This window comes from Bos grunniens, chromosome 14, assembly GCF_055505025.1.
Source record: "Bos grunniens cultivar Pamir isolate PY7600 chromosome 14, Bosgru_T2T1.0, whole genome shotgun sequence".
Lineage (NCBI taxonomy): Eukaryota > Metazoa > Chordata > Mammalia > Artiodactyla > Bovidae > Bos > Bos grunniens.
Window position 1 is genome coordinate 9942329 of NC_141178.1, and position 25380 is coordinate 9967708.

The window sequence follows — 25380 nt, forward strand, 5'->3', positions numbered from 1 at the left end:
GCCATGACCTCAACGTGGGCACTACTAATTTTTTTTTTTTTAAAAAGAAGAAAGCAAATAAGAAAATAAAAAAGAAGAAAGGAATTCCCTGGTGGCCAGTGGTTAGGACTCTACACTTTCGCTACCAATGACACAGGTTCGATCCCTGGTCAGGGAACCAAGATATCACATGTTGTGTAATGTGGCCAAAAATTAAAAAAAAAAATTTTTTTTAAAGAGAAATGTGGAAGGAGATTCAAAATCACAGCTTATAATAAGGGGAGTGTGTGTGCTTAGTCACTCAGTCGTGTTCGATTCTTTGTGACCCTTCAGATTGTAGCCCACCAGGTTACACCGTCCATGGGACTTTTCAGGCAAGAATACTGGAGTGGGTTGCCATTCTCTCCTCCACGGGATCTTCTCAGCCCAGGGATCGAACCCACATCTCCTGCGTCTCCTGCATTGCAGGTAGATTCTTTACCCACCGAGCCATCAAGGAAGCTTATAATAAGAGGAACAAATAATTTCCCTTTATACAAATACATTTTTGAAACAAAGATTTTTAATATTATTCCTGCTCCACTGTGCATTTACCTTTGGCAAATGCCTGTCCGTCAGCACGTCATTCCCAAAATGGGTTTAAAAGTACTAGAGGACAGTGGTTAGGACGCAAAGAAGGCAGAACATGCAGCCTTGACTAGCACTCTGTAGAGCGGGGCTTAGATTTAGGCAATCACCTTGTAATACAAAGAACAGGAAACCAAACTGGATTGAATATCAAGGATAGCAAAATAATCTCTATGATGCATACACAGAATAATCAATAATAGGAATATCCATGAAACTCACTGAGGACCTCAGATTGAGACATTATTATGTTATGGCATCGTGTGGAAGTGCTGGGCAGAGGTCACCTGGGGTGGGTGCCCAACGAGTCAGACAGAAGTCTTCAACGGCCTAAAGAAATAATGGTATCCCCTTCACTCTCCCGGCCACCTCTCTGAGTCCCACGTCCCAGGGCTCATCCATGCCCACCCAGATCCAACCAAGCCAAAGTAGCCTCCTTGCTCTCCCTGAAATGACCCAGGTCACACTCCAGCCTTTCCACCTCTCTGCCTTTCTGCTGCCCCCTCATGCTACTGCTGCTGCTAAGTCACTTCAGTTGTGTCCGACTCCGTGTGACCCCATAGATGGCAGCCAATCAGGCTCCTCCATCCCTGGGATTCTCCAGGTAAGAATATTGGAGTGGGTTGCCATTTTCTTCTCCAATACATGAAAGTGAAAAGTGAAAGTGAAGTCGCTCAGTCGTGTCCGACTCTTCGAGACCCCATGGACTGTAGCCCACCATGCTCCTCCGTCCATGGGATTCTCCAGGCAAGAGTACTGGAGTGGGGTGCCATCGCCTTCTCCATTGCCCCCTCATACAGCCACGTAAAATCTCTGTTCAAAAGTCCATTTCAAAGAGGCCCATTTCAAACACCCAAATTAAAATGGCAAGCTAACAGTCCTAAGAATCTTTTTTATCCTGCCCGATTTTCCCCATAATTATCACCCTTGAACATACTACAGAATTCACCTGTGTTTTATGTTTATCATTTATTGCCTACTCTTGTCCGCTGACCCCCCACACCTACCTCACATACACTGGACTGTAGGTTCCACGAGGGTAGGGAACTGAATCTGCTTTATTCACGGACTCTTCCCCAGTGGCTAGAAAACAGTGCAGCAGATATTAAGAGCTCAATGGATACTTGCAGCACGGCCGATTAAATGAATGCATCAATCACAGACCTGTTATAATGAGTTACAGGGTATTTGCATGAAACACTGATCACCCATATTAGGTACAAAAAACACTGTGCTAGGCTCCTATGGGTAAAACAGAAAAAACAGACAAGCGTTCTTGACTTCAAACAATTTGTTCCAAAACTGCCTCAGCGGTTATACTAGGGCAAAGGATGCCACACCCACGTTATCTAGTCACACACTTCCTCCAACATCTGCTACACACCTGCCTGTATGCAGAAGTTTACAACAGAACAGAAACAGAGCAAGGGTCAGTATGTGTTTGGTTATGTCTGTTGCCAAATGTTTAGCTCACCAAGTGAACCAGCTCAACTGATACCTTTTTAATAAACAAGTAACTTGAAATGCAAACATTTACAATTAATTATAACATATTGATTGCTTAAATGAAACATTCAATATATCTTTTTTTGGATCTTTAAGAAATTCTGATTTTGTCAAAAACATATAAGGTGCCCTTGAATGACGCCAAGGGCCTGCCCTTCCTTCATTCTTAAACTTGGGGGAAAGTGTAGTAAATCCTTATTAAGAGACTGTCTCTGCAACATGACTTTAGCATGACTAAAGCTTGTTCTGAGTCAAATGCCTAGAAATACTAGAGGCTCTGTAAAGTATGTTGTGGAAGAAGAGAAGGAGGGAGGGAGGAAGAAAGAGAAAGACAGACGGACCCACAGACAGAAGAAAGCACATATATGACACCCAGCCTGGTCTATTGAGAGTGAAATGCTCATTTTACCCAAGGAGACAGTGTGGAGTATCTTTAAATATGCTTTAGAAAAACAAGTTTTTTTTTTGTTTTTTGTTTTTTGTCTTCTCTGCAGATATTTTTTTTTCTTTTTTTTTTTTAATTTTATTTTATTTTTAAACTTTACAATATTGTATTAGTTTTGCCAAACATCAAAATGAATCCATCACAGGTATACATGTGCTCCCCCTCCTGAACCGTCCTCCCTCCTCCCTCCCCATACCATCCCTCCAGGTCGTCCCAGTGCACCAGCCCCAAGCATCCAGTATCGTGCATCGAACCTGGACTGGCATCTCGTTTCATACATGATATTTTACATGTTTCAATGCCATTCTCCCAAATCTTCCCACCCTCTCCCTCTCCCACAGAGTCCATAAGACTGTTCCATACATCAGCGTCACTTTTGCTGTCTCGTACACAGGGTTATTGTTATCATCTTTCTAAATTCCATATATATGAGTTAGTATACTGTATTGGTGTTTTTCCTTCTGGCTTACTTCACTCTGTATAATAGGCTCCAGTTTCATCCACCTCATTAGAACTGATTCAAATGTATTCTTTTTAATGGCTGAGTAATACTCCATTGTGTATATGTACCATTGCTTTCTGATCCATTCATCTGCTGATGGACATCTAGGTTGCTTCCATGTCCTGGCTATTATAAACAGTGCTGCGATGAACATTGGGGTACACGTGTCTCTTTCCCTTCTGGTTTCCTCAGTGTGTATGCCCAGCAGTGGGATTGCTGGATCATAAGGCAGTTCTATTTCCAGTTTTTTAAGGAATCTCCACACTGTTCTCCATAGTGGCTGTACTAGTTTGCATTCTCACCAACAGTGTAAGAGGGTTCCCTTTCCTCCACACCCTCTCCAACATTTATTATTTGTAGACTTTTGGATCGCAGCCATTCTGACTGGTGTGAAATGGTACCTCATAGTGGTCTTGATTTGCATTTCTCTGATAATGAGTGATGTTGAGCATCTTTTCATGTGTTTGTTAGCCATCTGTATGTCTTAACACTTTGGAGAAATGTCTGTTTAGTTCTTTGGCCCATTTTTTGATTGGGTCATTTATTTTTCTGGAGTTGAGCTGGAGGAGTTGCTTGTATATTTTTGAGATTAGTTGTTTGTCAGTTGCTTCATTTGCTATTATTTTCTCCCATTCTGAAGGCTGTCTTTTCACCTTGCTGATAGTTTCCTTTGATGTGCAGAAGCTTTTAAGGTTAATTAGGTCCCATTTGTTTATTTTTGCTTTTATTTCCGATATTCTGGGAGGTGGGTCATAGAGGATCCTGCTGTGATGTATGTCGGAGAGTGTTTTGCCTATGTTCTCCTCTAGGAGTTTTATAGTTTCTGGTCTTACGTTTAGATCTTTAATCCATTTTGAGTTTATTTTTGTGTATGGTGTTAGAAAGTGTTCTAGTTTCATTCTTTTACAAGTGGTTGACCAGTTTTCCCAGCACCACTTGTTAAAGAGATTGTCTTTAATCCATTGTATAGAAAAACAAGTTTTGAGGTGCGCTGTTTCCATTAGAAATAAACTACATGTGATAGAAACTGGTCAAAAACAAAGGCCACCCTTGCGAAGTAAATGGAAATAATCACAAACTGGGTGATTATCCCATTACCCAAGATAATGCTCTTAGTCCACAAAAGAGACATTCAGGAGTATCGTTTGTGAAATTGTATCTTGTAAGCCAAACAAACTGAAAGGAGGGGCATGGGACCCAGGTCAGAGCGGACGCTGCCCCACGCAGCTTCTGCGTGTCAGGCTCCTGGCTGCTAGACCCAACACTTGATAATGTGTCCGCCTATCTCACCTGACCAGCCAGCTTTTCTTTGTCCTCTCTTTCTGAAGGAAAACAATCACCACGCGAGTATCTGTATTCATGGCATCCTCCAGAGCGGAAGGAGGATGCGCATGGGGTGCTGAACAGACAATATTCCGGATGGCCTACACGGTTTCTGTAAGGCTATTTCTCAGTGAGGAAACGATCCCCTCTGAATTTTCCTGGAGGCGTGCAGACCCCATCACTTTTGAAAGATGCGGCTGTTAAGAATGCAACTGGGGCTTAGGGAAGGAAAAGGATCTGTCTTAGGAGCCAACAGCCAGCTGCCTCCTTCAGAACTGTGATTCCACCTCCCGAACTTCTTCAGTTCTTCTACCTTCCCTCCTTCCTTCTCACACTCCAACCAGAACACAGCAGCAATACTTGTGACTCCTCTCACACAACTTGCAGCTGTCAACAGCTCTGTACAGTTCTGTCGGACATCAAAAAACATTCCAAGAATCTGGTTAAGTGCTGACGAAACTTGCCTGAATTACCACGCTACCTCCCCCTCCACATTCCTTACGCATTATTTGTTTTCCTGATGTTGGGTGGAGGAGGATGGATAGTTAAAAAAAAAAAAAAAAATCTACAGATTGAGGAGTGGAGAATCTCTAGCCAAAAATACATATATAATTGCAAAAGTGGGTAGCAAGTTTAAAGAATAACTCAACTAATCTATATATCTGATAAAATTATACCCAAGACAACGGTAACTTGGAACTCTCTGTAGACATTCAGCCATAAGCAACATCTTGTTACCCCCAACCCCACAATTTCTTCTGCAGAAAGTTTGAAAATCTTAACACTGCCTCACAGGCTAAATGAAAATCGTCACAGAATTGCTTCTTGCAATTAAGTTTTTCATGCTTGCAAAAACTATGGAGCTCCTGATTTTCACCATTTGTGTGCACTAGAAATTCCTTTCAAAAGGTTTATATCTAACAACTATGCAGTTAATAAACCGTTACTGCTTTATGAATTAAAACTCTTTTTATAATATCTTTGATATAACCACCATTTTCTCTCCAGAATGCAATTTGATTTCCTCGTTAAAATTTCTCAAAAAAAAAAAAAAAGGAGAGACAAAAGAGTGTTACCTATAAAACTTTTTTAAATTAAAAAAAAAAAATCCCAGGTTGTTTCACGGGTATGGACTTTGCCACAGAATTCCTTGAGTTTCCTTCCATACATGATTCTAGACCAACAGGGACAGACCACAGATGCTGAGCATCGCCACCCTGGCAACATGTTAACAGTGTTTTATTAAGAAGATAACAGTACCAGAAAAGGATTCCCAACAAGATGATGCCAACTGTTTCAATATTCCTCGAAACCATCCCAAGTGTTTTATTATGATCTGTGTGTGTCAATGGTAGAGCAGGCTCCTCTTAAGAACGAGGCCCTATGCTGGTTCTTTTAAATGAATTACCTCACTTAATTTTCACATTAATACCATGATTTTAGGTGCTAGCTTTGCCTTTCAACAAATGAGAAGACATGAGCTAAAAAAGGCTAAGAAGCTGCTCAGAGTCAAACATCAAGGTCAGAATCCAAGAAATGTTTCTTCTGATTCTAAAATTCATGCTAATTGCAATGCTACAAAGTGCCTCAATGGACTTAACGGCGCATCTCACTCCTCTGATAGTTGTTTAGTGCCTCAGAACATGACACGTAGCAGCTCAATTTACCCTTTTAAAAGGTACTATTAAGTCACTTTTGATGGCTTCTGACACATTAAGAATAAAATTCCAACGCCTAGCAATGGACTAACCCCTGAACTTGGCTCAATCTACCTTTGAAAATGCCAATCATATTTTAACCCAGGACTTTTGGACTTTCTCTTCCTCTGCCACTAACTCTTCAGATCCTTCAGGTCTCTGTGCAAAAATGTTACCTCCTTAAAGGTGCCTTCCTTGACAATCCAATCTAAATAAGTGCCCCATTCACCTGCCCTGCAACTAGCATGGATATTCATTGTGCTTATCCATAACTTGGGGCTTCCCTGAGAGCTCAGGTGGTAAAGAATCCACCTGCAATGCAGAAGAAAGAAAGAAAGAAAGTGGAATCACTCAGTTGTGTCAGACTCTTTGTGATCCCATGGACACCAGGCTCTTCCATCCATGGGATTTTCTAGGCAAGAGTACTGGAGTGGGTTGCCATTTCCTTCTCCAGGGAATCTTCCTGACCCAGGGATCGAACCCAGGTCTCCCGCATTGTAGACAGATGCTTTACCGTCTGAGCCACCAGGGCAGGAGACCCCGGTTCAATTCCTGGGTCAGGAAGATCCACTGGAGAAGGGATAGGCTACCCACTCCAGTATTCTTGGGCTTCCCTTGTGGCTCAGCTGGTAAAGAATCTGCCTGCAATGCAGAAGACCTGAGTTCTATCCCTGGGTTGGGAAGATACCCTGGAAAAGGGAAAGGCTACCAACTCCAGTACTCTGGCCTGGAGAATTCCATGGACTGTATAGACTATGGGGTCGCAAAGAGTCGGACACGACTGAGCGACTTTCACTTCCATCCATAACTTTTTGTCTCCTTGTGTAGTCCAGAGAAAATGCCCATTTGTTTTATCATGAAGGTCCCAGTGAATGGAAATCAAGGTAATTTGTTTGTTTTAAATGATGTACTTTAAAAATAATACTCAAGAAATGATAAACAATGCCTTGGATCAGAGTCTTGGTTCCTAATAGCATATTTGGATGCCCACACATTACAGCTAAATTGAATGAGATAGTGAAGCGACATTATCTTGGAGATGTTATCTGTTTCTTTGTTGACTGTTTGCCTCTTACCAACTAAAATACAAAGGCTCCAAGAGGAAAGACCCACTAGTCTTACTCAGTACCTACAACAGTGTCACACCCACAGTGTGAGCTCAGTAGATATTTTTTAAGTGAATGACCAAACTCTAGGTGCCATGGAGACACATCCATAATTATACACAGGCCTGACCCTTGAAAGTGTTCCGTCTACAAGGGGACAGCTACCCAATTTCACAAGGCAACTGCTTTAAGTGCCATAAGTGAAATAATAATGAAATATTATGTGGTTTCAAAACAGAAAGGATTAAAAGTCATAAAACCTAATATTAATAACTACTTATAATTTCATCAAGAAAAAAGGGAGGAAGATAAATTAATGAGGGAATAGGAGAGACCATGAACACAAACCCTCTCTCTCTCTCCCTCACTCACTCATGTTATTCCTTCGCGCAGAAATGCTCGGTTAAGTCACGGCTTGGAAGATATAAACATCATTGAAATTCAAAAACAGTTCTGAAGAGAGGATACCTCAATTGGTATGCAAGGGATGTTTCCTCCCCCTGAATACATTATGAACTTGCAGCATGCTAATATGCCATGCTATCATAAGCACCAGATGGGACAGTAGGCAGTACATGTCCCATCAAACCTCAAGAAGATGTATTAATGTTCATGCTCTTTAAAAAAAAAAAAAAAAAAATCCTTTGCCAGTGTCCCTAGACTTCCACATTTCTTAGCATTCAGTTACTTTCTCTCAAAGCACAGTCCTCCAGGGCTGCTCCTCTTCACCAGATGGTGTCAGGAATCATTTCAATCTATTTTATCACAGGAGGCAAAGGCCACGAAGCGTGTCAGACTGCGCTTACTGAAGGCACACCATGCAGAAAAGAGAACAGCAGCAGATACAGGAGATGCAAGAAACAAATCCTTTCCAGGCACTACTGATGGAACGTTCATAACCCCACGGACCCCTTATTTACATTCAACACAGAAAAATAAAATGCTGTGACATATCTAAACTTTCTAGATGACTAATATTATTGTGAAATTGAGGTCTGCCTAAATAGTCTCTAAAGATGACCAAGCTAAACTCACAAAATTCTGAACGATCAGAAGCTGGCCTCAAAACAAGGCAAGGGCATCACAAATGGTACCTGAGTGCAATGAAATAGATGCATGTCTTTACAAGTAACTATCAGAACGAATAAACATCCCAGAATTGGCTTGAAACACACCTTCTCTTTTAACTATCTCATTCAATTCAGGTGTAATGTGTGGGCATCCAAATACTCTATTAGAAACCCAAGGCTCTGAACAAATACGTTCTTTGTTATTTCTTGGGCGTTGTTTTTAAAGTACATCATTTAAAACAAATAAATTACCTTGATTTCCATTCATTGGGACTTTCATGATAAAAAACAAATGGGTATTTTCTCTGGACTATCCAAGAAGACAAAAAGTTATGATTTACAAATGTCTAATTTGAATATGCTTCAGAATCCTCTGAGAGCTTGTTCAAACAGATTGCTGGGCTACCTCAGAGTTCCTGATTAAGTTTGCAGAGGGACAGAAAATGGGTATTCCCAATAAGTTCCTGGGTGATAATGATATTGCTGGTCCATGAAACCCACTTTAAGAACCACTTCATTACATCATTCTATACCACATTTTCAAAGTGCCCCAAAGACCCCTGGAAAGTCTGTAATCCATGCAGAGTATCAGCAATATCCGTGTAAAAACAGGCACTCAGTGGATAAGCTACAATGATCTTCTATAAATTTTTAAAGGCACAAATTCAGAGGCATAAAATATGTGTTAAATTAGCAAGAATATTCTTCCAAAGTGATAGTATCTGAGACTCAAACCTGCCCTCCTATCCCTTTCAAAGGATTCAATGTATATTTAGAAACAAATATAAGAGGGCAAAGATATTTAAAGAAAGCTCCACTATTATAGAAGTTATATGTTTTTTAAAAAATTATGTATCAAGCACTGCATGAATTATTTTAGTAATCTCTCTGGAGTCTTTATGATAAATCTTATCAGACTATTCAACCACTACTCATCTGAGATTATTGGCAGAACAAACTGCTGATAGAATTTACCGTGCAACCGAAAAGGTGAAAATATTTCTTAATATTTGTCTTTTGTTAGGCCTCCCAGGATCGAGAAGATCCCCTGGAGTAGGAAATGACAACCCACACTCCTGTATTCTTGCCTGAAAATTCCATGGACAAAGAAGCCTGGTGAGCTGCAATTCATGGGGTCGCAACTGAGCAACTCAGCTCACAGAATCCTACTCATTATGTCTGCTGGATCCCTGACGGCTTACACCCATCCTCCCAAACTTCAGGCAAGTACCCAGGTAGAGGAAGCACTAATTTCCCCAAATTTACAACTGTCAAAAGCCCTGGACTTTGTTTCTAATTTCAGTAATTATGTCAGAGAGTGCTTAAGTGCTATATATTGTATCATACTTTTAGTAAATATGATCATGATAAATTATCAGATTTATAACACATGCAATTTTAACTAATATGCAGCTAGCTGCCAAGAAAGTTATATATGGCCAAAAAAAATTAATTATCTTTCCATAGTTCAAAGAAAATGCCTTATTGATTATTAAATACCATTTACCAAAAATTTTTATAAGATTTACTTAATTTCCTCCCCCCCATATTTAACATGCTTTGTGCATTCTTTCTTTCCTTTAAGATCCCTGTGAATCCCAGTCCACCTCTCATCCTCACTTATTCATTAAGCAAACATTTGCTGATTCCTTACTCTCTGTCTCCTACCTCATGGGTAGCCTGGAATGGAATTTTTAGAACTATGAAATCAAGATCTTAAAGCAAATGGCAGCTTTATCAAGAAGAGCTGATGACACTTAAGATGTCTATTATTTTAAACAGTGAAGAGTCTGTATCCTGGAATACATAAAAGGTTAGAATTCAGCTCTCTGAGCAATGTCTCCTGCTAAGAGAAATGAAAATCAGTCAGGAAGAAAAGTCTCAGAGACACCTAAAATGACTCCACAAATTAAAACTGCCACTAGTTAACATCTGGGGGAACACAAAACAGAACAAGATGGGCTTTCCACATTTTCACCTAAGCATTCACTTCACCATTCTAAGTTTGGTTATATGGTTTTCAAGCTAGCCAGTTACTGGAATGGGTGGACTTGTGGGCACAGGAACAGAGAGAGGGTAGGCAGAAGGGAGAGAAAATTCTACCAACTATAGACAAAACTCACAAGCACAACACCCTAGAGTCCTTCTGTGTGACTGAAAAACTCTCCCCTATGTTTTAAGTCCAGAGAGTATCACTGACTTTAATCATTACCGCTTATATGTAAAAGTTCTGTACTCTGCTTTTCAAGGAGACACAGCACACGATCATAATCACTACCACCATACTGCAAAACGAAAGTCAGCAAAGCAGAATCCTTGCTTCTCAGACAAGGAAAGTGACGCTCAGACAGAGAGTGAAACGACTTGCTTGTTGCTGGTGATACCACGAAGTGGAAGAAGTCTGACTCACACTCAGCCATGGACATTCCCCATGTCCTGTGCTCTCTGGCCTCATAAACACAACATATTAATTGTTTATAATATAAACTCAAGTCATAAAGCAAAAGATACAGCACGTCCAGCACAAACAGATAAAGAACACAGCTGAAAGCTAAAAGACCAGGGCCACTCAAAATAATTGACCAACAGGCATAGAAATTTTAAACAAGTAAACAGAAGCAACTTTGGGGCTTAAAGAGACACCCTTCTGCTCTCTGGGAAACACTACAAAATGGTTTGATTCTCCAAGAAGTTTTAGGAAAAGGTGTATGAACATCACACTGATATGCTTTACCCACAGAACATATGAAGCAAAATGTACCAAAGTACCAAAGGCTTTATCCCCAGAATGTATGAGTAAAATGTAGATAAAAATGAAAAATAAGTAGAAAGACATTCTTCACCTGGGAAATTATGTTACTTGCCCAAAACAACAGGGAATAAGTAGCAGATTCAGAGATTTTAACTAGTTCTCCAGACTCTGAAAGGAGTGCATTAAAAACGGAAAAAAAAAAAAAAAAAGGTAATAAGATGTGCTAAAAGTTGGTACCAAAGGAGGGCGGGGGAGGGGGGGGGGAAACACCCAGAAAGATATTCCTCCATGTAGCAAATAGTTAAATAACTTTTTTTTTTCCAGCAAAGTTCTTTAGGAAGACTCCTAAATTGTACAAAAACTTGAAAAATCTGTGAAACCTTGATCACATCTATATATACCTTCTTTTTTTTTTTTTTGATATTTCATAACCAGCAAGCTTCCCTGGTGGCTGAGATGCTAAAGAATCAGCCAGCAATGCGGGAGACCTGGGTTCGATCCCTGGGTTGGGATGATGCCCTGGAGGGGAGCATGGCAACTCTGATATTCTTGCCTGGAGAATCCACATGGACTGAGGAGCCTGGGAGGGCTACAGTCCATGGGGTCTCAAAGAGTTGAATATGACTGAGTGACTAAGCACAGCACACACGAGCAAATACTGGTATACAAGAGAATGCTTGGGTAATTAACAAGTGAGGTTTTACCTTTGGTTTCTATTATTCTATATTCTATAAACCAATGATTAAGAACACTGCAGAAAGACTGGAAGAAAATAAAGTGCTTTCTATGGACAAAAAAAAAAATCTTCATTTTGATTCCTTAATATTTTCCTGTCTTTAGGCTGTCTCACACAACTATACTAGAGTAGAAAGAAAGAAAAAAATAAGTATTAACAGACCTTTCAAATGAGATGTTGCCATAAATGCGAGTACGCAGGTTCAGACAGAAACATTATAAAGAGGAAACAATGCCTATTTCACAAGGAAAGTGTCAGAATCAAGGCCTTTCTTTGTTCCAGTCATATCTTTGTCGGGACACATGTTAAGCATTTCAAATGAAAGAATATATAAATTGTTACCACAGGACCCTCAAATTTTATTATGCATTTTCCTCCCAATAACTCGAGCATCATTAAACCAAACAAGTCCAGAGGAAGGCAGGGAAGTTTTAATCATGCAAAGTTCAAATGTAAAGGAATGATATGCTCAGAAGTGCAATTGTCTTTACCAAAGTTCTAAATAACTTAGCACCCCATCAAAATCATCCCTGATTATTAAGAATGGTCTGTTTATTTTGTCAAACTCTTTAAGACTCTTGTTAAAGCCATAAACACATGATAAAGACACCCTCTAACATCCCTTCTTCCTAAAGAGCATTTCTGCCTATCTAATTACATAGCTCTTAAGGCCAAACTCTTTACAGCATCATGTTCTCATCGGTACTTTCAAATTTACTTTCTTGCGTGAGCATCAAAGTACACGGTATGATGTTAATAAACCACACAGAATTAAAAGAATCCCTCTAATAAAGTGAGACTTTTTACAGACTGCACTTATCACTCAGCCCTTAAAAGAGAAATGTGGAAAACAGAAGTAAAATCTTCTAGGGAAAACCGCCCACAATTTTTAAATCACTGGTTTTTTTTTTTAGAAGGAGAGGGGGGCATGGTGAAAAAAGTTAACGTGCTTTCCTACAATGTGCTCATTTTCTGCTAACAGTCTGCCTGCCTAGAACCTCCTGGGGCAGAACATGGGTACCCAGCAGCCTCATGACCAAGAGATCTGATATTTTTCCCTTGTGGCTCAGCTGGTAAAGAGTCCGCCTGCAGTGCGGGAGACCTGAGTTCGATCCCTGGGTTGGGAAGATCCCCTGGAGAACGGAAAAGCTACCCACTCCAGTATCCCACCCTGGAGAATTCCATGGACTATACAGTCCATGGGGCGGCAAAGAGTCGGACACAACTGAGTGACTTTCATGACAAATTTTAACCACACAATATTCAACAATTTTGTCTGCCCATATGTTGAACACATCATTTGATTTCCATTTTCCTACTATCGTCCAAAACACAGAAAATACTCCATCTGAGGTTCTGATCAACAAAAGTTAGCCAGAATTACCTCATGTCAAAAGCCTAGAAAGGTGATATCTTAGTTAACCTACACGGCTTCATCAGGGAGTAAATTTACAATTTCTATTAGACTTTTCAAAACACAGACATTAGTCCCCTGGCACCTATTACTCCCCATTGCATTCTCTCAAGCATAGAAATACACAGAGAAATAACTACTCTCCTAACCTGTTTTACCCAAGATCACTCTTGACAACTGAGGCTAATGCTTTTCCATTTTCAGTTTCCAGCACCGAGAACTCCACCTTCTCTGCTACTCTACTCCAAATTCAAACATCCCTCTTCAAACATTTCCATCTAGCTTCCATTACAAAACATCCTCTCACCAAACACAACACACTCACCCTTCCTTTAAAAAAACAGAAAACAAGGGCTTCCCTGGTGTTCCAGTGATGAAAAACCCGCCTGCCAACGCAAGGGACATGCGTTCAATTTCTGGTCCAGGAAGATTTCACATGCCACGAGGTAACTAAGCCCGAGAGCCTGCAAGTCACAACTGCTGAGTCCGTGGGCCACAACTCCTGAAGCCTGCAAGCCCTAGAGGCCATGCTCTGCAACAAAAGCCGCCACCTCCACGAGAAGGCCGCGCACTGCAACTGCAAGCGTGCAGCAAGGCCGACCTAGCACAGCCGAAAATAAACAAAGAAAAGTTTTAAAAAAGGAATAAAATATCAGCTGACAGACCAGAGAGAATCCCTTCTCTGCCATTTAATGACATCTATGTGTCCTCGGGGAAAATGCTTAATTTACCTGCTCTTCGGGTTTCCAATATTAATAGACGTCATGGTCACAGAAACCCTTTGCAGAACTGTGAGAATTAGTAAGTATACAAGGTGCCTAGCCTTGGGGCCCGGCATGTACAGGCTTTCAATAAAAGGCTTACTATACTATCAGAGATTTACTCTGTTCAGAGATGGCAGTTATACACTCCCTGTGAGATTAAGAGGATTTCCTGTTTCCTTTGATTGGAACTCTATGGGTTGAAAAACATAATTAAGCTAGACATTCTCAGAAAGTACATTTACATTAATATTAATTAATGCAAACAGCTGTTTGAGAAAGCCAGCCAGATAAACCTGCTTCTTGGTCAGGTGTGAAATCCTATTGTTCTCAAGTTATGAGTCATTTAAGTTAATGATGTATTCCACGAGATACTATCAGCCACCAAAGAACCACAATTGTACACAAAGAAACTGCTTTCGAGCAATGCCATACCCACTGTCACACACAGATATTAAAACTTAGTAAACAAAAATCAGTATCCTATCCTCAGTATAAGAACAGCAAACTAAAAATTAAGTAACATTAACAGAGATCCAATCTGGAGAAGCAGGAGACAGTCAAGGCCCATAAGCCCATGGTCCACATGTCTTTCCCCCTCTGTGCTTGGCTCCTAATCCCATCAGGTACTACCTGCCTCTGGGCTCCTGTACCTGTCTCTAAGCTCTTGCTATTCCATATCACAACTACTGTTTACTTCTCTGCCTGGAGCATAAGAACTCAAAACTCCTTGAAGGCATGGCATGGGGAGAGACTGAACCATAGTTATTTGGCCCTGGTACATTTTTCAGCAACCCACAGAAGTCTACTACCTGAATGCCCTCAGTCGTCACAACCTTGCTAAGATCATTCGATCTGCTCAATGCTCAAAAATTAACCGTATTGAGGCTCTCTAACTTCCAAACAACTATAAGGTACATCTGATGGCACACCTTTGCCACAGGTCAAGTGATTACTGTTGCAGAGTTTCCCCCCACATGGACCTGAAGCCCTGGAGTAGACGGGGAGAAAGCACATGGTAAGCGCAATCCAGGGTAGAACAGAAAAGCCAACAGAGGAGGACCGACACCAAGATGCCAATGTGACTGAACACGCACGTGTGATTTAGAAGCAAAGAGGCAACTGCGAGAATCCACTTACTTTACAAAAGCACCTGAGCCTCAGCTTCAACACCTGAAAACTGAAGGCACTTTCAAGATCAATCTTCCGGCTCTAAAATGTATTTTGTTCCTTTGATGATTCCAAAGTCTGTTCAGAATATGGTTTTTACAGCATCTCCTGTGCAAACCTCAAATATCAGTGTAGTGACGAAACAGTTAATAAACATTTCTGGACGATATAATGCCTACTAAGCAAATGTTTATTCTAAAAAATATCTTTTTTTTTCAATAGACTATTATTAGCTGTGCAGGAAGATGCCTTGTAAAAATTTCCAAATATTATTTTAAAATACATAGAAGTTAAAAGGTCAAATGTTCAGAAATATTAACAGAAAATAATTTAAAAAGAAAAAGGGAACTGGTGCCAGGGTTTGAAAAGAAGCTGCAACTTCTAGATGCTTGCGACGAAAAAGTAATGTCTGCACAATCTACATTTATAATTGGATATCTGCTGCTGATATAGCTGTCTTTAATAGCTGGCAGGAGGCTTGTGCACTACAGCAAAGAGTTAGCCTAAAACAATGGCAAATCAACTCGCAAGGCAAAACAGAGACAGTGCATGGACTGCTGTGTTTCTTGTTCTTGTACAACAGCATTTAGACGCCTCTATTAAAAAATAATAATAACCAGGTGCATTATCCAAAAGTTCACTGACTAGGGACACTAGCAGTTGTCTGTCCATGGCAATTTCATTTCTGTTTCTTACACAAATCATCGCTTGCAAGCATTGATGTTAAAAACAGAAAAACAGTCTAGTACACAGTGGCTATAAATGCCAAATCAATTTTCAGCAGATAATAAAGTCCATGTTTTACAATCAGCAATGTACTGTTTTACTACCCAAAAATGTAAGCTAATAATATATAGCTCTCCTAAATGGAAAATGCAGATATGCTGTTAAAAAAAAAAAAAAAAAGGGCCGGCTGTGAGAGGATGGATCATTTCTGCAGGGACCTTCTTAAAGCTATGTGTAAGTGTTTTGAAAATATCACATGATGTGGCCATGTGTTAAAAATTACAGCCAGTTAAGTTCTCTGCTAAGAAAAATATGTGGGCAATTTATGAAATGCACTCCAGGATGGAGCTGTCTTAAGTAAAACCAGATTTTGAAAACAAACCTTTTTTTTTTTTTTGGAAACTTGAACTTAAAAAAAGTTCCAGTCACATCTGGAGAGCAGGACCATTGAGAACATTGAGAAAGGGTGGTCTGACCTAATGCTAGCCATCTTCTGAAAGAACAGCACTATTTCTGGGCTACACAGACTGTGCTCACTTATTGTCCTTTTAAGGCAACAGTCCTGAAAGTATTTTGTAGGTCAGCATATGTTCTTTGATAATATTATACCAAGATTGATAAAAATATAAATGTTTCAGAAAGCTCAGAGCCATCTCCTCCTGAAATACTGTAATTCCCAGAGTCTCCTAGCCTTCTCATAAGCAAACATTTTTCTTCCCTTAAACACAAGGATCTGGTTGTTAGTAAGTGACAGGCAGTAAAATGATATTTCCTTATATTGAGTTAAATCATAAAAATAGTATCATCTATTTCTTTAAAAGCACGTATGGCCTTCTCTTCGACTTTTCCTGGTTCCTTTTGAAATAGCATGCTATCAATAGCTAAAGTGCATTGTTTTTTTTTTTTTAAATGGACAAAGTTATAAAGCCCTGAAACTAAGACTTTACCTACCCATCCCCACAGACTGGTATATCTTTGAATAAATTCAGTTTGTACACATCTATTTCCAGGGATCCCCCCATTTTTATGAAAAAGGTCCTAGATCTGAGAATTGTTACACCAAGTTTGGACAACCAGGAGCCAATTCTGACACCTGACCTATGAAAGAAAGATAACAGTGATGAGGATGATGATAAATGTTAATATATATTTAGGATAGTGACAATACCAGATTACCAGAAATACGTCCTTTTAATCTTGTACACATATTGTCTTACTTAAAAGTAAAAAATCTGTCCCAGATGGTAAAAATGCCCATTAATATAAGTACATATATATGGACAAAAATATGCTAAAAACATTATTAAGAAGTAATCTGTCTGATAGTAGTGGTTAAAAAATGCAGATGGGTGTCAAAAATAACCAAGTGTCAGAACTGCTCAAGTATCACCATTCTGGCACAAGCTCGTAGTCACAGCTGTTAATATGTTCTCTGCATCCAAGTACAAGGTTTTCTAACACAGTTGATGAGCAAGAGAGAGTGAGAAACACTGCCTACACTTCAGGTTACTGCTTCAGAACCAGTCAGATGTTAATGATTAAAACACACTTATCAATGATTCTAAAACCTTAAATATGGTTCAATGCATTTTAAATAAGGATGTTTCAAAGAATACTTTAAAATCATGTAATTAATATGGGATAGCAAGGGTCCTACCTAATCTCTTTCACTTGTCATCGTTCACAAATGGCTTTGGGTTATTATGTGGTTCTGTTTTACCAAAACAAAATACAGACTCTACAAAATGCTGACAGATCAGATCATTTAACACATATTTATTAAAAGCATAAAAACAAGTTAGATTTGACTGATGACATAAAAATCAGATGAAACTATACAGTACTCAGGCTAAATAAAAAAACACAAGCACTTTTTCACACAGCTTCCATATCACATACTCCATGCACATGACATCTTCAGCTGCTTGGTGCATATAAATCAAGATGAGTGCTGAAAGAGTTAAAATGACCTTTCAGAGACCTCAGTCATTGTCTTTTTTAAAATTGATTTTTCCCATATTTCAGCTGCACACATCCCTCGTCCACAGAACTAATGAAAAGGTGCAGTTCGGTCACAAATGCATCCTCGCTGATGAGCACTTACAAGACACATCCTAAAGGGAAAAACATTCTTCAAACAACTGGCGATACCTACACACAACCGTGGTTGCAGAAAACTGGCAGATACTGTTTCAAAACACCATCTGCGAGGTGTACAAACCCTGTGACCAAGCGCAGCCTCTTCTGTCGGTCCTGCCCAAAAAACCCACACAAATCAGCCAGCTGGAGGATCTCTCTCTGCCTTGTCTTTTTAATCTGAGATCTACTACTCAAAGTAGGCAAAGGGCAGTCCAGATCGTTCCTGAGAATAACAGAAACACCCTTGCCCCGACAGGCTTCTACCAAGCTTCTCTGTTCTCAAGCAGAGCCTTCACTGGCAACGATCACAGAAACACTCTGGGCTCCAAAAATAATATTTTTCAGAGGAAATTAACATACATTAAATTTCCAGGACCACAACAGCATCAGTAATTCAGCAGACTTTCTATTTTTAATTAACCGATTTCAATTATTTGCCTGATGACATCTCAGCGCTGTAATTTAGGACAAGACTGAAATAATCGGTAGTCCCTAAAGCTCCCTTCACTTTCTCTGACATAAACAGTTTTCGAAAGAGACCTTATCCCAGGGTTCCATCATAATCTGCACGCTCCCACCACAGATGAAATGTCCAGGACACAAGGTACAGATGACAGTTGCGAAATTCACAGCAGAAAACATCCTTACTTGAAGCTAAATCCCTCGAGTGAATTGCTCTGGCCAACAGATAACGTGGCTGGACTTGCCCTCAGTCTTGAAAACACACCTCCCATGTCTTAAAGACGAGGCTTCCACGGACCCTTGGAGCCCTGGACCTAGATTCTAATGGCTCTTTTTTAACGCCACCATCCACCTCGGTCACTGCCCCAGCCTCTGCCTGCCCACCTTAAGATACAGCCCGCTGAGGGCAGAAGGTTATTTTCCGAGCAGTAATGAAAAGTAAGCCTGCTTCCTTTGACAAACCACAGAGAGAAAGCGGAGCGGGGCTCACTCACCGGGCATTCCTGAATGCAGCGTCCTCACCGAGAGTGGCTCTCTCTCTCTCCTAAGAGGAAGCGCGCTCGGGGCTCATGCCTCCCGTCCCGGAATCGGGGGCCGGCAGAGCGAGGGGGGCCGGCAGGGGGGCTGGGGCGCCGGAGCCCGAGGCGGGGTGCTGGGCGCGTGCGCCTGCCAGGCGGGGACAGATGGAGAGCTGACACTCCGGATTGCACTTGGAGCAGAAATGTGGATGATGACAGGAGCACATGTGGCCTTGAACCCAGCCCCGTCTCTCCAGGCAGAACAATGACAGGGACGTGTGGGCCACCCTGGCCTCCCCTTACCCCCTGGCCCTCTCTCCGCAACTTCCAGAGCACCGAAGAACAGGAAAGTAAAAATGCAGAATGATAAGCTAAATGCTGAATAATTCATTCCCCACCACCACCACCACCCTCCTCAGCCCCTTGCAAGTTAACCCTTATCTTGCCGGAAAGAAGAGAAAGGCGACCTGCCCGCCCCCGCCCCCCCCCCCACACACACACACCTCCCACGGCTCACAAGGGGAGCTATCCCTTACACGTTCATAGGTTAACAACCCCCATCATTGGGCACTTTATTTAAGAAAAAAGAAAAAAAACGGAGGCAGGGACCTCGAAGCTTGTTTATTGAACTGGAAATCCAAAGCAGCATAAAAAACCTGTTCCAAGACCCTGTAGACTGTGCCAGTTTATCAGACGGAACACAAGTCTCAGAAGCATTCCCTTTGTCAGCTTCTCAGTAGTGTGTGTAAAATAGAACACATTGGAGGAGCAGAAGCAGACCACTTTATTTTACCAGCGTGCTTTTAACCCCCTGGGATCCCTGCGTTGATATGCTCCAAACATGCTTAGCTTACTCTCCTCTACCTTGCATAGAGATCCATAGGAGATGAAAACAAAATCTTCACTGTAAAGCCTTTTCAAAAGCTGAACAATCATGTCCTCCTGCTTTCTGATTTTTTTTGCACGCTCTTAAATGTTTATCCCTCCCATGAATAACACATACCCAGCCAGGTTCAATGGACTCTTCCCTATTAAGCTTTAATGGACACCATGATATATAAAACTACGAGCCTTTGTTAGAGTGCTTTATCTAAAGCCGGCTATTTTCCTCTCAGCAGTCCCTCTTTAGTCCTTTGTAAAACATCCTTGCCTCATAGGAGAAACATATGCCTGCCTGCCTTGCGTGCCTTTTCTGCACACACAAAAATGCCAGGCAGAAGGAAAATACTGTTCACTTCTAAAACTCTTCCTCCATTTAACACTGGCACATCTTTCCTAGGTTTCTGTGTGTTTGTTTTAACAACACGGCACATGATGAGACACAGCCCTCAGGCTTTACCTTTCCAGTGGCTGTTCAATCCAGTATAAACAGAAACAACTCCACTCAGGAGCCTCTGACCAGCCCGCAAGCTCAATGAATAGACAGCCAGGAGCATCCCCCTTAACTCTTGCCCTGCCTTCACAGTCTTCAGCTCGTCCTGTGCCTATTCTACCCTTTCCATATGCTTCTGGCCCTTATCAGATTGATTTTCCCCCTACTTGCTGCCTCAAAGAAAGCATAAAAACAAACCCATCTGAAATCAGAGGCAGTGACTCTTGACTTCTGCCTCCTCCCTCTTCCTATACCTCTAGCCAAGAATGCACACAACCTGTTTCAAAGCACGCACACACATACCCTGCACAAACTAAAAATAGATCATTTTTGCTAAACAGTGCCAATCAATAAGAACTTCTACAGCCCCCCAATAAGAAGTGCCGTTTCATCGAGTGAACCCCTCAAAAATCCATCACTGTCAAGAGACAACTTGTAAAAAGACTACAATTCATAATGATTACTCCATTCTGTCACTAATAGTATATTGCACTCTATTTATGAGGCCAATCTTTTTGTTCATCTTAGTTAGATGTCACTTGTAATGAGGTTCTGTGTAATGGATTTCAGAACAGTTACGCACTGATCTCAAACATTCTTATGACAGAAAGCTTTATAGCAGGCATGAGTGTGATAATCAATTAACTCCTGCTGTAAGGACCTTTATGAAATTCAGCATTCTAAATCTGTAGGTTTTCATTCTTAAAGAGAGCATTTTTTTTAAGCCACTCAATGCTACATGGCACTGATTTTTTTCTTTGTAATACCATACCTAAGTTAGAAAGAGAACATTTTCACAGTGGGGAAACCCAACTTTCATCAATATGCATGGTGAATCACTTCTAAAACAGAAAATCACAGGACAGAAATGCAATACACTTGAAGAAAACTGGATGATATCCGGTTTAAAAACTGGGTCTTAATATCGGTACACTGCAAGTCCCTATACCACAGCTCAGAAAATTGAACTTCCATATGCCATGTGATTATGTATCTTTTCTATGTGTAAAAAAGCTTTTTAAGCTGTTATCTGACTACAGTAATTGCCACTTTAAATTGATCCACGTCAACAAAACCTGGATCCCTGGAGATTCTCACCTAGAAGTCTGATTGCAGAACAGGCCTCACAGAGTGTGCGCACACCTGAGGCTAGTTCAGCATTTTCTCCAGGAACCAGTTTCCTCCTCTTACCCTTTAATCCATGGAGGCAAGCAAAGCACCAACCTCACTTGGCAGTTCTCCCTGGACGGGGAAGCCTGGATATACAGTTCTATACACTTACTTAAACAGAAATAATTTTCCCTTTAATTAAAAAAAAAGAAAGAGTACAAGGAGCCAAGATCTCTAGAATCCAAATTGTAAAACAAAAATAGATAATCAATAACATGATGAATCCATTTATATACATGAGTGGGGAAAAAAGAATATCTAAGTTTTCTCTGATGCCAAACACTGTCTTGAATTGCCACTAGGAAACATATTTTTAAAAATTAAAATATATTCAAAACGAAAGACTTCACCGCTAAGTATCATCCTTAGAAGAGCCATGTTAACGCATGTCTTTTAATTAAGAACACAGAGCATTTTCAGGGCAATTATTTTAAAGAGGGCCATCTAAGAAAATCACCTTCCAAATCAGTAACTTTAGTCAACAACTGAATGCCTGGCTACCAAAATAATACATAAATTTTTGACAATATATTTAGCTCATTAGAAAGATGTTACAGCATTTTATTACTCTAAGGTGTTTCTCACTTGTTTCCAAAACAGACCATCCCTATCTTAGAGACTTCTCCTTAGTTCAAACCTAACTTACCAACAGGGACTAAGAATCTTCTGACACTGTCTGCGGTTAATGAAAGCTCTCTACACTGGGGAAGGGAGAGTTTGAGTTAAAGCTTTTCCACAGGTCTTCTCAACTTTCCACTTGCTTCGAGCAGGCTGTTGTGATACACTGTGACTTCACACAGTGGGTATTAAGTGAGTTAATTCAAAGGAGCTGAAACCTCATTGATCCTAATTGAAAGCAATACACCCAACCAAATACTTTCCTACCCCATCTGCTCTGGTCTGCCACCAGCTATTCAATACAAGAGAATTAATAGTTTCAGATATTCTAACCGACCCAATAAAAGCACTCATTTAAGCAGGGCTGCATTAACAAAGTGAAAAAACAAGGGCAAAATGGGTTCAAAAGGAGCATTTTACTCCTAGTTGCCTTTAACAAAGCTGAAGAAGGCTGATTCTGACTTTTTATGTGCAAGACTTGATAAACTGAATGGGAAGGCACTCAGTGATCAGCCAACGAGCATTGATGAATGGTCATTAAGACCCCCCTGCTCTTAGGGGAGACCCGTCCACAAAGTGGCACACCAGCTTGAAAGGGCGGACTCACTAATGTCCAGATCTCTCCGCTTGCTTGTTCCACTTTCAATTTCAGACCACTGGCCACCAAATGAGGCTGACATATTGGAAAATAATGTTTTATGGGCGAGTGGTAAAAAATAAAATGGAGGCATTAGCTCTGCTTTCAAATTCAAATCTGCTAGTTTTGTCAGACCCCAAAGGTTTTGATTTTCCACCCAGCTGGAAGCTATTAGTGTTTTCTAAAGGCATCCCACTGACAGGGCAAACCTACCTAATGTGTGAGCTGTTGGGCTAAGATGGACCTCTCTTTTGGATGATTTCCTAACTTCTCATCACTTTGACAGTCAATTAAATAGATACAACACCTAATAAAAATGTACATTAATTTGTTTCTGCCACTGAAAGACATGTGAAACTGTATTAAATAAAGGCCCTAATAGGTTGTCTCCTGACAAAGATAAATCCAATAATACGTTGTCTGTAAGGAAAACAAACAGTTTTATGTTTATATAGTTAGGTTACAACATCAGATGCAGCCAACCAGAAAGAGATGAGTGGGATAGAAAAAAAAAAATTAAGTTAAAAAGTTCAGTGAAGTGTTTTATAAAGGTAAGAGGAAATCTGCCACTTTTAAACTCCTTAATATAAATATTGGCTGTAAACAACCAGAAACATTCACACTACTTCCCTCAGATACTTCCTTTGGGGGAAAGGACTGGCAAACACCTGTATCTCCCCTCAGCCAGCCCACAGAAGGGCTCGCAAGAACTTTGCTAAATCACAGAAAGCAACAGGAGACATGATGGCCAGCTTGAGAATTTGAAGGTTATATAAACATCACGGGGTCAAAGAGTTATTTGGGGCTGTCCAAGAGGGCCTAAGTGGGGCAATAAGGTGGAATCAAGTAAAAGAAAACATGCTGGATAGAGGAAGCTTGTCTTAATAGGTGATTATGCCAGATATCACAGCAGCAGGAAGGCTTCACTGCTTGGATCTTTTGCAACTAGATGACAAAGTACCATACAAAACAGTGTCTCATGGAGAACATGCTGTATGGTCTGTCAAGAAATCCAACTCTACCAGGGCAAGTGGCAGGTCAAGAGCTAGAAGTCATGACCCCTTGCCTTCACCTGTGACATGTCAAACCAGAGGGCTCAGGACCCTTTGATTTCTGTATCTCCAATCAGTTAGAGTGAGTTAATGTGCTCTAAACTGTGATTTGAAGATTCCAATCATAACATACTTTTAAACAATAGCGATGACCTAAGCTGATAAGCTGCAATGTCTAATTTCTTTTTTTTTTTTTTACCATCTTCAATGTATAGAGAATACAATGTTAGTTATAACATTCCAACAATTTTTTAGGCACTATTTTTGATTCTCAACTCTGGGTGAAATATAATATCCTCTACATATGAACGAAAAGACATGTACCAGTACATTTAAGTATGTAGGGACCATGTATGTGTATTTCTGTAAAATGAAATCTGTTTAAGATAAAATATCACATGCCACAAATAAATAAAATCTATATTCATAATTACTGTGAACTGTTTCTAACACTGCTGAGTCTTTAAAATATTGCAATGTACTGAAGTTCTTTTTCACCAACAAGTTTTGATTTTCAATATCTACTATCAAAATAATTCTGAAATGATAAAAGCTTTAACACTTGCATTGTCTGCATGTTGCATTATTTAAATGCAAGCTCCAAACCCAGCATCATTAAGTGCAGATTAATCCACAGGCACCAGCAAAGGGTTAAATTATTTTTAAAACTTTAAAGTAAAACACTTCCTTAGTAAGCCACAAGGCTGTGTATTAGCTGTATCAACTCTGCCTCTTCACACAAAAGCATTTTCCTATAAAAACAATCACACTCTACTTACATGTAAAATTTGCCAATAAGTTGTCATTTAGTTTCCTTGTATGTCTCTTCCCTACAAAAATCACTCAAATAATATAAAAGACACTCAAACTATACCCATCCCTTACCATTTGACAAGGACTATAACACTATATGGAAAACCTTTGTTTCAATGTCACCAGCTCCCCATCCTGACTAATGGCTAGTTAGTTTTGTTAAAAGCAAGGGTGATGGCGTATGCTCCAATGAACTTTCCCTCCTCCCAGCAGCAGAGACAAAAACCTGCGGCTCTGCTCTGTGCAGGCAGCCATCTGGACAGCTTTCCCTGGAAGCCCAGCCCACACCACACTGCAGGCAAAATCGGAGGGCTCCAGAGCTCTGTGGGGCTATTCATGACATACCAATTTCACATTTTCTGCTTGTACGCTTGCAACAATAAATGCTAATGAGGACTATGAATGACAATTTTAAAGACAATAAAAAGGTCTCCAAATCCCTTGCATATGGAGACACTGTTTTCAAAACTTCACCTTCTGTTACAGAGCTTTTGGAGTCCAAAGAAGAAAAAAAGAATAACCTAAGGAAAACAATAAGATGATCAAAGCACAACTGAATCCTTAAGTTTTCGAAAGAAAGCAATCTGTGTAAGCCAAACAGACCACAGAACCCATCACCCCTATGGACAGCCCTGTGAATGCACAGGGTACCTTTATCTCTACGGCCTTTGCTTTCAGCAGACATGTAGCTCAGCAAATGCAATTCCTACAAAACACTTATCGTTTTTTTTAGAGTTTAGGAATTCGAAAGGCAGCATTTGTCCAAAAATAATATAATCATCATC

At 40.4% G+C, this 25380-nt stretch overlaps 1 protein-coding gene across 16 annotated transcripts in view; it reads right to left on the reverse strand.

Moving 5' to 3' along the window:
* Nucleotides 1-25380, reverse strand: part of RUNX1T1 (RUNX1 partner transcriptional co-repressor 1) — a 157448-nt gene that overhangs the window by 98561 nt on the left and 33507 nt on the right. Inside the window, exons 1-2 of one of the 16 annotated variants that reach the window (XM_086335253.1) lie at nucleotides 22122-22414; nucleotides 1614-1689 (exon numbers count right to left, since the gene is read on the reverse strand). The exons of 9 other annotated variants lie outside the window; for them this stretch is intronic. Coding sequence is in view for 2 of the 7 variants with exons in the window: in XM_086335244.1 (XP_086191370.1) it covers nucleotides 20273-20369 (97 nt within the window). In the remaining 5 variants the exon portion in view is untranslated. Of the gene's footprint in view, nucleotides 1-1613; nucleotides 1690-18909; nucleotides 19294-20272; nucleotides 20711-21403; nucleotides 22050-22121; nucleotides 22415-25380 lie in introns of those variants that run through there. 6 more of the 16 variants (XM_086335255.1, XM_086335254.1, XM_086335252.1 and 3 more) reach the window with 6 other exon arrangements.